We start from the raw sequence: 14358 nt of genomic DNA, 5'->3' as shown, positions 1-14358 counted from the left end.
TTTTTTAACATACAGGTTTAAGCTCCTCAAACAAATAATACTTTTACATCGACGAAATTGAATTTTGCTCCTAATTTGAAACCGCTTTCGTAAAAAAAATTTAATTAAACACCGTCCTACAAAATGTTGATTTCTTGCGGCGAGAATATGAACTTCATACTTATTGAATATGATAAAAAGTTCTAAAGCAGATAAGATTCGACTTGGGAAAATATTTTGAAGAATGAAATTGAACTGCAAAAACTCCATATGATTTAACCTGCTTAATCTATAATATCTGCATTAAATATATTACAATCATCTCTCCCAACCCCCCAAAAATATAAAATCCATTTTGCACGCCCCATTTCAACATCTGAAACTGAAACAAACCTCTCATTTTTTAATATCCCTTTATGTGTCTGAAATAATTGTTTTTCTTCCTACTGGAGACTTAACCACCATTTATATATGGACGTGATTACGTATAAATTATTAAATAACATTAATTTAATAAAAGGAATCATATTGAACTCTATGTTGTTGACTTTTTGAAATGACTCCTCCCCGTCATGATTTAAGAACTTAATAGATCTTTTGACTATTATCATTATATACAAATGATTGTTAATACCGGCGTCTTGGCCTAGGGGTAGCGCTTCTTCCCCGTGATCTGGGCGTCCCAATTACGGCATGGTTGCTGTTCCCCCCTGTGTTCAATCTGTGAAAGATCCTTCCTGTAAAAAGGGGTTGTACAGCGAATGTTTGAGTGTCATCTTCATATGAGCTAGAATTCACACTTTTGCCTCGGGGACCTTTACCCTTAGAAGCACAAACTCGGCTTAAACAGTTAACTTCGACAGCGGGCTTGTCTATGGCAAGTGCATAGGCAACAGCAACAAGATGATTGTTAATAAAGATTCCTAGAATCTTTTGACAAAGCTCATAGATTTATTTTATTTAAACAAATCATAAATGATAAAAGAACAGAAATTAAAACAACTGAATTAAATCATCAAGATAATTAAACATGCAGTAAAATAAAATAAACAATGAAGGATTTTATCCACTTTCCAAAAGTTCAGCACACGGACACACTTATTCACTGCTGATTTTTTATTTCCCCCTTCTTTACATTTCAGCACCGAAATAAAATCTTACTTCCCCGATTTGTCCATGCGCATGTCTCGTGAGTCCGCATTATTTCATAAAAATATAAGATATTCCAATAAAAGTCAGATATTTGGTCAGTATCCCATGGGACACCCGTCGCACCTCGGATCGGCCCCGGACCACCAACTCTTGGAACTCCTCTCAGCGGAGTTAGGGTTGAAGAGCTTGGAGCGTGCGATCACATGACCCTTGCCGAACACCTCCCTCTTGTAACCGGCGAAGAAGCGACAATTGTGACCTTTACTCTCCAGGAAAGGCACTACGGATGGATCAATCCCCCCTTCGAGGCATATGCCTTGTAGAGAACCTCTGCAAGAATGGAATAAAAGAACATTTAAGCAATTTCTTTATTATGCAAAGAACATTGATAAGACAGGTGTGGCAAAGCTAATTAAACTTCATGGCAATTCAGCATTTTTCAATGTCATCTTCAATATTCTAATACAGATAGAGAACTAATTTAGCATGAAAAATGAATATCTTTCTTACTTATAGGCGACGTAAGGTCGGGGATCTCCAACGAAAAATCTTGGTTGATTGAGAGCAACTTGTGGATCCATGCCAAAAAGGATCATGTTCAGTAGCACCTGAAATAAAATAGCAAACATTTATTTCGATTAATAATGACAAGAAAGAAAAGTGGATGAAATTAATGCCTCAATTTAAGGCAAAACATCAGAGCTATTTTAGGGCAGACTTTGTCATTTCGAATAGTGGTTAAACGACGTGGGCGATGCCTGAACCGCCTATTTCTTCACTCTCAAAATTCCGCATCTCACCAGAAGGACGATATTCAATTTCCGAATTCAAATAATGTGCGCCAAATCCATATAAAAAGGGGAAATTTAGTGGGATCTAGTTTCGCAATTGAAACCGTCCGGGAATCGAAACTTTATATCAGGACACTGCAGCTCCAAGAAAGAAAAGGAAGGAAAGAGACATCATAAATATAATATTAAAAAGCCGGATATAGTAAAAAAAACTAGTAGTGTTCTCTGAATCTAGAGATCTTTTCATTTCTAACAAGTGAAAGCTACTAATGGCGCTGACTTATTATATTGAAAAGGCAACAAAGTAGCGAAAATTAAGATCTTTCTTGGTTGTCTAGCAGAACTTTGAATCACATTTAACATGCACCATTGAACTGTGATAGCTGCAAAAAAAGCCTATTACCATTTACATTAAACAAAATAGAGCCAAAACCATCAAAATAACAGGGAAATGGATAAAAAGCTAGCTCTACCTTAGTCTTAATATTTCAAAAAGAGATAGGAATCAGGACTAAGTAACTAATTCTATGATTATTCAGCATCATATTCAAGACGACTTCCAAGCTCGATTCCAAGCTCTAGGCTTCTTCTTCAAGGACGGCTTCCAAGCTCTAGTAAATGATAGATCATTTTGGAACTAACCGCTTACGATGGCAAGAACCTCTAAGATGCGCTTGCCAAGCAGTCCTTTGTAACTCGCAGCGAGGCCACACAAAGTATCCGTTACCATTTTAAAAATGGAAAAAACTTTATATCTTCTGAAAGAATTAATTTTCGATCTAAGTCTGTGCTCTTGTAAATTATGTACAGGCAAACAATTTCAGTCGACCGGTAGCCAACATAACTTTTACTTTGGCGACAATTGCCGGCTGACGTGTGTGGTACATCGTTGACGATTCTGTGATAAAGACATTCTCGACGTGCGTGGCACGTCTTTCCATCGCAAGTGGTTAAGGTATCTGACAAGGTTCGGAGAAGAATTTTTTAAAAATGATACATATACATTTTTTATTGTACCAAATAGCTAAAACAGACTTGAAAGGTCACTATTAGAAGAAAAAAAAAGGTACTCATTGCCTTTGGTTTTTGGGGAAAAAACAAAAAACTGTTTATTTAAAAAAAAAAAAAAAATTAGCAAAATTTTCTATGTTAGGGAAAACAGAATCAGTTAAAAATTAATAGAAATATTTAATTTTTATTTCATCTATATATAGCTACATAAAATGTAACAGATCTCAAGATAAAATTTATTTTAATAAATAAAAATTTTATGAGCATTTGATGTTGCCGTTTTTGTCAAAATTTGTCTATGTATTGAACATAAAGTGTCTGTTAAACATATTTAAATGAAACTATTTTAAAATCCATGGTCAATCACACCCTCAAAAGGTTTAGATACATTCAGAACAAATTTCATGAAATTTTATTGAATTGATTTTGAGATATCACGTTTTCTGTAAATCAATCACAGTGGAATATTCATTCTTCAGAAAATGCATTTAGATATTCTACTTGTAAATTAGTTCACCCAAATGACCTGGAAACAAATGTAGTTTTCCCGCTTTTTTTAACAGAAATGTCCGAAATGAGTAAACAACAGCTGAGTAGATGGAGAGTTAATATAAAAATAACAAATATTATTTTGGAGAATTTTACAGTAAAAATAAAATAAATCATTCATTTTCGCTTAAAAATACCACTGTTTCATTTTTATTTCTTGTGCATTATTGATTGTATTTATCATTTTATTTTGTATTGTATCTATAGTTCTGCCATACATATATTACAAACAAAGTTCTGTTTTGGGATTTTCGAAGTTTGGACTTTATTTCCAAATCATAAAAAAAAAAGTCACATTTTTTTGGGAAAAAGCATTTTTACAACCTAGTCGGATACCTTAATATAATTAAGCGAATCAAATTTCGATATCCTGTTTATTCTTATTTAAAAGTCGAGAAGGGAAACATTATTAAAAAAAATAGAAACCCATAGCATTGCGATGTATCCTAAAATGTATAAGGTCAAGAATTTATCGGTGGTGATGGTGGTGGGTGTAATGTGGAATGCTAGACAATCTTATATGTCATTCTTGTTCAGGTTTAATTTAGTTTAATTATATTAACGTCCCGTTTGAAGCTAGGACTATTTTGGGACGGACCTCGTAATTTTAAACCGCGGTCAGATGACGAGCACGACACCTGAGCTGGTAACCCCCTCTCCACACCACACCACACCAGCGGCAGGACGTTTGGTCAGGACGGATTTAACGTGCAACAGACCCCCTTACACGACGGAATGGAATCGGGTCTCGAAACTGGAACCCTCCGGTTCCGAAGCCGAGACCTTACCACCAGTCCACGCGGCCATCCTTGTTCGGGAGTCATATTAATCTTCTCTGTATCGTCCCAATTTTGTATATTCAGATATCAAATGGATGTTAGAATACCAGCACAGCAATTTTACTCTGAATGAGTACTCAGAAAAGTTTCAGAGGGAACATCAATAATTTAATCGAAAGCATTTGATGTTAAAGGGAGACGGAAGTCTTCTGAGCTTAATAATGTCTAGATTAATACATTATATAAGCAGCTTATATAATGTCTAGAGGTTTTTAGAATAGAAAAGTGGAGACCTAAATGCCACATATTAAGACGATTTGAGCAGAAGTGACCATTTAATAGTAGAATATGGGTATGGGCATTTGCCGTTGTTGTGTGTTAACTCAGTTTGGCTGTTGATTAAAAGGTTCTCAAAGATGGAGATTTGAATAAAAAATTTTCTCGAGAGATGTTTGGAGTTCACTTTGGGACTTTTGTAGATGACTGAATTCCTGACAAACCAAAGGGCATTCGTCATTATTTTAAAAATTTTGTTTTGCTGTATTTGAATCTTTTTTTCAGAAGATTTTAGCTGTGAGATCCCGATTTACGCTGCGTAAGAACCTACTTATAAAGTAGCATTTTGTTTCGAGTGAAATCGGGGAATATCTGCTAATAAGTAAGATGATAAGGTGTATTTTATTCCAAAATTTGTCATTATTGCATTTAGCATGGGATTTGAAAGTGTTTTCTGTATTGTATTAATCCAATTTTTTTTGTATATGTTGCACATAATTGCCACATAATTGAATTCTTAACCCGAATTTAAATTATGAGGCAGTATGGTGGAAAAATGATGATTTGTAATATATACCATGACAATATTTTAAAATGGGATATAATGGCACTGCTGGGCATTCGAAGGGCCACTGGCACATTGGACAATTCTTTTCCATGCCGTTTGGAGAGTTAATAATGAAACCCGAAAGATATTTGGGTGTCTAGTAGATATTCTTTAATAGTTCTTCCTATTTACAGCAATAAGATATTATAGAGTTGAAACTCTTTGATCTCTTAATTGTTTCATAACTCGCCTGGAATCTTGTTCCGATGGGTCATGAAACAATTTAATAATAAACAATAATTAATAATTGATTTTAAATGTTTTAATGTGTTGCCTTTTTTGCCTTATATAAATGAATGGTTGAAACTGAATTTCAATACGTCACAATTACAAGGACAGTTTTCAAAAATCTTTGTACAATAGCAAATTCTGGCAGACATTTTTTAAGAGACTTAGAAAACAGTTCAGTAAATTAAAAGTGAAAACCAGACACAAGTGTGGTTGCATAGCCAGAAAGAAAGGTATGGGAGAAGAAAAAATGAGAAGATATCTTGTTCAGATGTGTTGCCATAGACTGAAGTTTCATATCAAAAAATAGTTCTCTTTCCCGACATTTTTGTGACAAACGTATTTAAATGGTAAAAATATTTTTCCAATGACTAAAAATTACCATTGATTAAATAAGTTATTTTCTAATGGTATTAATTTCTTTAATTATTTTCCAATGAATTATTTAACTAAGCCAGAGGCGGCTGCAGAAGTTTGCCGACGGTGGGAGGCAAGACTAATCCGATAAGAAGAGAAACGCCCAATATGCCTAAATTGTTTTCAAAATAACTCATACTTATTCATGTCCTTTTAATTAAACTAAGTATTATTTCACTTTTTTAAAATTCAGTTGTTGACTTTTTCAAATGAACGACAATTGAATGACATGTCTTAAAATCTGTGGACTTAATGTCGTCGCTATCCATCACATTGTATTCTTAGTGGACCGACCAAAAATAGCCGGCAAAATACAACATCTTATTTACCTGTCACCTTGTCTATTTTATTGCCAAATGTAGTCAAACCGCTTAAACCTTAGGAGAGCGATTGGTCCCCTTTTCCCCTTCTAATGCCGCCTCTGAACTAAGCACCATTCATTCCTTCAATAATCAGCAGAATATTTCTATGGTCTAACTGCTTCTTTTAAGGGACAGAGAAAGAGATACCGTGACATTTCGAATGTTTTATTGCCATTTTTTTTTAAAGTTATTAAATGGAAGAAATTCAAAAAAGTTCAATTTTACGAGAAGTTCAAATTAGGAAAATCTATTAATCTAGCAAAAATGTTCTTTCCTCTGATTTTTTAGAATTGACGGTTTTGATGCTTCACAGCACAGTGATTGATCTATGAGTATCCAAGATTTTGAATGTCTCCCTTTTCACCGATTGAGTATGAAATTTGGTAACTATCTACAAAGCCGTGGGAAAAAAACCACATACCAAATTTCATTTGCCTAAGTTGAAACCCTTTTTTAATTAACCCGTCCACATACTCATTCGTTTTCAACTATAGCATCACATATACTAAGGTTAAAAATATGATAGAAGGCTGTCAATTAAAATAATAAATTTCATGCATCTAGCTATTTGTATTTAAATTACCATGTTTACATGATCATTCACTATCGAACGGACACACCTTCTACTGAAGATTTCTTTCAAATTTTGATAGATGTCTTCCAATTTAATAAAAAGACCAAATGCCAAATTTTATGTAAGTAGCTTGATGCCTTTTTGATTATCGATTTCACAAAATAGTCTGCAGATGGAAATAATTAATGCATCCTTCCACTATGGGGGTCTAAATACTGGAAATTTATCAAAATTTTCAGGTTGTATTTCCAGACGATAACAATACTTTCTCTTTGTAAAAGTGCAATAGCAATACCTGCAAGTGACCTTGCGGTTGCATCCACCTTCCCACAACGCCGATGACGGCCAGTAAGTCATTTGTGGCAGTTTCAGTGACGATAGCCGGGATGATGCTGTGCAAGGGCAGTTTGTTAGGTCCGAACACGTTTGTGCTGTCCTCTTCCAGGCTCATTGATTTGGCGCGGTCCTGAAATGCATGTCGCCAAATCAGTAAACAAGGCAACTAAAGAAACTAAAACTGGAAAATAATGCTTGTCGTCGTATGCTTACGTGCAACACAAAACCGCAGTCGTCCGGAATGATTCCCGTGCCAAAGTTGGACGAGACGCTGCAGATAAAGGAGCAACCGTTGCCTTCCTCGTCCACCGCTGCCACGTAAGAAGTGTCGCTGCCTACGAACTGCTGGTGACACTTATAAGCTCTGGAAAAAAACATTATAGACAATGTAATTGACAAGTAGCTGATTGATCACAGTAAGCAACTGGCATATAATATTGGCGGAGGAACACTTGATATAAAAAAAACAATAAAATAGCATTGTTATCTTGAGCCACACAATAAAATATCATTGAAATTAAGTATAAATTCCTTTTTATTACTTTCTCTTTTACAGAGTATAGAAGAAGTATTGTAATAGTAAAAAGAATTCAAACTAGATTTTGACGAATCTTTACGTTTTAGATTTGCTTGAAAGAAGAAATTTGGTACACGGTCTTTACGAGACTGTGCGATACCCCGACCTGGCCAGAGGCCATGCAGGAAATTTGATGGGGCTGGCAAAGAGTAACTCCACATAGCATGAAGGAATAAACTACACTTGATGACATTGGGCCCTTGCAAACAATAAAAAAAAAACCTCTAGAGAAAAAGCATATTGGTACAGAAAAAGAATCGAGAAAAAAACATTACATTTTACATTATATGTTAAATTGTAAAACATTAAAAATGCATAAAAAACATTAAATAAGTGTCCCTTTTTTACATTAGGAGAGAGATAAATACAAAAGATTTGACAAAATGTCCTTAATAGAAGAATTAGCGACTGACATTTTTATGAGTTCTTTGACTTCAAGAGACATCCAATTCCTTGGCCATCTGAGTCTGTGTTCTCGTCATAACAGACATGGTGTGATCACATGATTTATAGAACCATCTGCGGTGAGACACTGACAAGTCAAACTTTGGTCAAAGAAACGACTTTGCTGCACAGAAAATTCACCATGGTACACGGTCTTTACACCAAATTTGCAGATTTCTATTAAATTTTGATCAAAATTCGTTCTTAGGATGTCTGTCTGCCTGTTCGAATATAAGTTAATAGAATAGCTACAAAACGAAAAGAGGTAAATGAATAACATTCGATACACATATTTAGCATCTACAATGTAGACATCTATCATATTTTGAAACAAATCCTACAAATGATTGGCTATTTGTCTATCTGTACTTTCAGAAGCATGTAAACGCTATAACTCAAACGCAATGATTTAAGTATATAAAATTTGGTATGTGATTTGTGACTACAATTGTACTTGTGGATTAAATCTTTTCTTTGAATTGGTTAGGCAAAATGCGTTTAAAGCATAAATACTATACTTTCGGATACTATTAATCATATGCCAGGAGTTAATCTCCAAGGATCACACAATAGACTCAATAAAAGTGCTGAATTCGGCCCAAAGGTTACTATTTCGTACTTATTGTATGCCAGTGCCGTGCAAGGCGTTTCTGGGAATAACACCTTTATTAGAGAGTATCTGAGAAAGTTTCAGACAGACCAGTCTCACTGTTTTTCGAATTTGGAAAAATAAAATATTCATTATTACAAAAAAAACTGATCGTGAAGCACCTAATTTTGGGGCAAAAATATGAAAAATAGATTTAATATTTAGATATTGGAAATAAAAGCAAAGAAGGCTTCCGTTGTGGGGCTTTGAGTTTTGAATCGGAAATAGGCCAATCGGAAAATGTATGTCATCATGTAAAGATTAAGCTTCCGGCATTGAAAGAATGACAAGTGGGCGTTTAAAACCTTGATGACTGAAACTGATGAACGTCACGTACAGTTGCGGGAAACATCGGGGTTGGCAAGCAAAAGCGAGCAGAATACTTTCCTTTCGTATATTTTTCATATTGAAGCATACGAAGGGAAAGTATTTATCAAAAACTTTGACTATTTGAGGCATCTTTACGTCTCCTCCCTCTGTCTGAAAAATATAATTTTAGAAAAATGTTCCTCTGTCGTTGAATATGATAACTCAAATATGCTTTGAGCTAGATAGATGTAACTTGTTATGTACTCTTTATACAAACTGGTATATTTCAATCAAATTTTAAACGAAATTCATTCACAGGAAGTTTGTATGTCTGTACAGCCGAATGAAAGAGAACAAGACTATATAAAAGGCAAAAAGTCAAATAGAAAAAAAAAATTGAGTCACAGATTGAGCATTTAAAATATAGATTCTATCAACTTTTGAACCAAATACGTCAAACGATTGACAATCTGTCGGTCTACATGACAACTCAATACCTAAAAAATGCAACCATTTAGATAAATGAGATTTCATATGGGATATTGTTACTAAAATATCAGTTCTCTTTCAAATTTTGATTTCAATCGGTCAAAATAGTGCCTAAAATATCCCAACTGCGGTTTTGTCCACTACATTAAGAAGCATAAAACGTTCATGTGCGGGAGTCTGAAAATAAAAATCTAAATACTCGTGGCATTCACAACCTTTCTCAAGGTCCCCAATTTTTATGCCAGTGTTGGGCCATAATATTTTTATTAGAGAATAAGCGAACAAGTTTCAGTCTGGTTTCATTTTGAGACCTCAAGTTTTATATTTTCTGCCATTACCAATAGTGCTTTTGTGTTACTCTTAACTGGTCCACTGAATATCCTAACAAACAGGATTTCTTCATTTCCTCTGAAACTGCCATAAATATAATCTCTATCTTAAATATAATCTCTATCTTTCTTCCTTCATTTAAGCTTTTCATTTTCAGCAGCAAAAGAATGAAATATACTTATGTCCATAACTCTCAGATAGCCCATCCGTTTCTATCAGCGGATGCCATTTACGGTTTCGGTGGAGAATCATTTCATTCTGGCAAAATATATGATTCGGAGGCAGTAGATGCGGAAAAATATGGAGCACTCAAGGTCATTGCCGCACCATTCTTCCTGTAGAGCCATCGATTTTCGGAGGAGGGGTTCTAGTGGGTGGTAAATGACCGATAACGTTCGGCGCCTGAGATTGATAGCGGCTGCATCATATTGCTAAAAACTAAGATCTCTTATTTATGGCGACTGCATGATCCTCTTTCATAAAGGATAGTCCTTTATTCAATTATTTAATGTTGGGGATCCATTTTTCTCTCAAAAGTTTTAATTCTATCTTCTTATCAATATATTTTTGATGTTATGAATTATTAATAACAAGAAAACTTTCGAATATATAGATAGATATGAATTGATAGATAGAACAGACGTAGAATTCTTTAACGGTTTCTATTATTTATGATTTTCTAAAAGCATGTGACAATGTATCTAATAAGACAGAGAGTGGGAAAGCGAGAAGGTATTCTGAGCTTATATAGTCTTATAAAGGAAAATACGGACACAGCGTTTTGGTTTTGTGGGAATGGGGAATCAGACCGTGCAACTCGAAAGTCAAAGTTATAATAAGGCGGAGATCGATTGATTATTTTCGAACGTAAATTAGGAATATATATATATATATATATATATATATATATATATATATATATATATATATATATATATATATATATATATATATATATTAAAATTTAATTTAACCCTAATTAACTTCCTAATTTTTTAGCCTAATTCAGCCCATGACGAAGTCATTCTAAAAAATTTTGTTTGAAGCAGAATGCAGGTTTGACAAGCAGTGAAGAGACTATGTATTTTAAGTTTCGTTTTATTCTCTCCAGAGAGACAGGCATGATTTATTTACAAGAAGGCGCAGCGCGACACAAAAGCAGAAGTAAGAAAGAGAGCGAAACAAATGATCACTAGTCTTATATAACATGGGATTTCCGGCCACGTGTCAATTGTAAACATGTGTTGACCTTGGACAAGGACAACGGACGGATCATTTTCACTTGAGACGTAGAATTGATTGCGCAGTAATTTTTACACAGCTTCATACGTGCAATGGTATCAGGAAACAAGAGAACGCTTTAGATTCACCCCGACATGGGCCGAATTAGACAAAAAATTTAGGAAATTAATTTGAATTAAATTAGATATTAAAATATCATCACACACACACACACACACACACACACACACACACACACACACACACACACACACACACACACACACACACACACACACACGCACGCACACACGTATCTAATGATATTTTTTAATTTAATTTAAGTCTTAATTGATTTCCTAATTTTTTATCTTAATTTAGCTCATATTAACTTCAGTCTTAAAATGCTCTCTTATTTCCTGACACAGATATCAACGGAACATTTGTTGGGAGAGCATGGACTTTGGAGTTCTGACATAAAAAGATATAGTGCTAAAGAAAGATAGATAAAGTGCTTGCTGATTTAGCAAGCATAAGGAAGTAAAACAACACTAATGTAATGAACAGAAAAAAATTAAAATAAAAACAAAGAGAATCTATCTATAAACCGGAGAAACAACTTTGAATCCAACATTTTGCATAGCAAACACAGCCAAGATCAGAAAATCAAACAATCTTGATTACAGACAAACAATTACAGACAAAATCCTTTTCCAAAGCATTTTTCTTTCTCAAACAATTGAAATATCTAAAAATCTAATCAGGAATGAAAAGGAAAATGTAATTCCACTATTACAACACATTACTGGGAACGAGACTCTTCTTATGAATACAGGGTGTTCTTGAATGCATGGGCCAAACTTTGACGGTAGGTAAAATTAATATGAAGAAGCATTTTTTGTACAGAAATACGGGATTGGAAATGAAAAGTGTAGGCAGAACCAGTAATTTTAAGTAAGTACAATAAAGGCTGAAGAATACATTGTCTTCGAGATTTCAATTCACTCTTATAAGGGCCTTATTGCAAAACTTTTAGTTGCTGCTGCAACTGTTTATGAAATGCCAGGCATCTTCGAAAGAGTACGTCAACCACTTGCTAAACGCTACCAGGCTTGTATTGATGATGGTGCTGGCACATTTGTGCACTTACTTTAATATTATGCCAATAAAGAGCGTTCTTTTCATTTTCTTAGCTTGACAATTACATTAGCTTTTAACAATTACATATAGTCTGATCAAGTACGATTAATCATAATACAGCATTTCTTCAAGACTGCAAATTGTTGTTTTAGGTTTTGGAGAAAGGTCATGACCTCTATGAAGCACCCCTTCTCGTATTCGATCTTGGTTAGGTTATATAGCCATGGATGATGTGAAAAAGGGAGGGGGACAAAAATATAGATTAATTGTTTCCAACCTATCAGTGTGTCTGAATTTTAAAGAGGGACATGTCGACTCGGTTGTCGCCATCGTAATCTCACCACGGATCAGAAGTGTGACGTATTAACGGTAAAGCTCTAAATGGTTGGGGATTTCCGATTAGACAGACTAGACTGGGTGCAACGGTGGGAATGGGTTTGAGGCAAATCGACTTAAACGAATTAGCCTTTTTACTATCTGGTATAAGAAGTATACAAAGAGAAAGTATTATAAGCGTCATAAAATTTGAAATCAGATTTGTCTCAGTGCGCAAAACATATTTTTGGAATTATGTCTGTCTGCCTGTGAACGCGTAATATAAAAACGCTTCGAGTTGTGATATGTGATCTTTACATCAAATATGTAGAATTTTTAAAATCAAATTTTAAGGAAGTCTATCTATTTGATTGTACGTACATAAGTTAATATGATAATTATAAAATGTAGAAAGTTAGATAGATTTTTTGATAGTTAATTTTGATAGTTAAAGTTAGATAGATAAGTTCGATAGTACACAAATTTATAATCTAAAATGTAGACATGTTTCAAAATTGGAACAAAATCCTTCAAAGTGTCGACCGTCTATGAGTCAATACTTTCAAATACATGCAAACAGGATTACTAAAAAAAGAAATGAAAGATTTAAATATATGAAATTTGGTAATCCATTCCGAGAACCCAATTCTTATTATGTATCAAATTTCAGTTTCATTCGGCTGAAAAAAGGCGTCCAACTTACACATTCGGTATTCTGGTGCTTGTATATTAACCGCATCTCAATGACTAATCGCCAAGAAAACACACGTTATTAAGGTAACCATTGTTTGCCTATGACCTGCTATCTACAATATATAGGTACATCTATTAGAGATAATAGCAGAAAGTTTGGAGTGACCTTTCTAGTTAGTTTCTAAATAAATAAATAAATTCGAAAAAAATTCTGCAAAATAAAACTAATATAATTTGAATACTTTGACACATTGGTCAATTTCCTTATTTCACTAAGTTATTCTTAATTATAGTATTTATAAATACTGAGAATTTACTTCAATAATATTGTAATACAAATGTGGCTACCATGGCAACCGCTTAACACACAATCGTGTGTCATAATAAATAAATAAAAGCACTTTCGTGTTCACAAAGTTACTGAAATAAAAAAAGTTTATCTAAAATCAACCATTAATTAATAATTAAGTAAATAATTAACTAATTATGCCGATTGAGTGAAAAATATGACTAAAATGGTCAGTTTAACAACCGACTGGCGTGTCTGGAGCTACAAAGTGATTGAATCCGCAATTGGTTCTAGGCCTACGTAGAAAGTGGATTTTTAGATTAATCAGATCTCGAACCCGCCATCTTTCAATCTCATAACTATAACTGTCGATGATTTAAAGTATATTTTTCACATATTTCGTCATATATAATTATACTATGATAACAAAAATATTTGCTTATGCTTTTAAGCCATTTAAATATTCGATAAAAATACACTGAAAGCTAATTTGCTTTTTTTGTTTACTTTCTCACACGCGATGTCTACAAAGTTAAAAGTAACATCATCATCAAAAATTCGAACGACAGTTTGAAGAATCTCCATGTTTTAGACCGAAAAACACTTTTTAAGAATTATGTCTGCTTATGAACAGGATAATTCAAAAGCACTTTTATCTAGACGAATGGAATTTGGTATGTGATCTTTCTACCAAATTTGTAGATTTCTATTAAGTTTTGAACGAAATCTACATACAGTACACTCCCGATTATCCGCGGAATTGGGTGGCGCAGCCGCCGCGGATAACAAAAATCGCGGATAATCCGAAAAAAGCTAAAAACGGGTATAGCAAAAGAGAAAA

The 14358-nt window shown here is 34.0% G+C and overlaps 1 protein-coding gene across 2 annotated transcripts in view; it reads right to left on the bottom strand.

Moving 5' to 3' along the window:
- Positions 1-908: 908 nt before the first annotated feature.
- The window catches only part of LOC129989198 (glutathione hydrolase-like YwrD proenzyme), a 62477-nt gene continuing 49027 nt past the window's right edge, over positions 909-14358 (bottom strand). For both annotated transcript variants that reach the window (XM_056097578.1, XM_056097577.1), the window contains exons 8-11: positions 7275-7425; positions 7021-7191; positions 1642-1739; positions 909-1461 (exon numbers count right to left, since the gene is read on the bottom strand). In XM_056097578.1, the coding sequence (XP_055953553.1) occupies positions 1227-1461; positions 1642-1739; positions 7021-7191; positions 7275-7425 (655 nt within the window). In that variant the 3' untranslated portion in view covers positions 909-1226. The remainder of the gene's footprint in view (positions 1462-1641; positions 1740-7020; positions 7192-7274; positions 7426-14358) is intronic.

Source organism: Argiope bruennichi, chromosome 10, assembly GCF_947563725.1.
Source record: "Argiope bruennichi chromosome 10, qqArgBrue1.1, whole genome shotgun sequence".
Lineage (NCBI taxonomy): Eukaryota > Metazoa > Arthropoda > Arachnida > Araneae > Araneidae > Argiope > Argiope bruennichi.
Note: the sequence above shows the minus strand (reverse complement) of the source record. Positions and strands in the feature narration are given on the sequence as shown.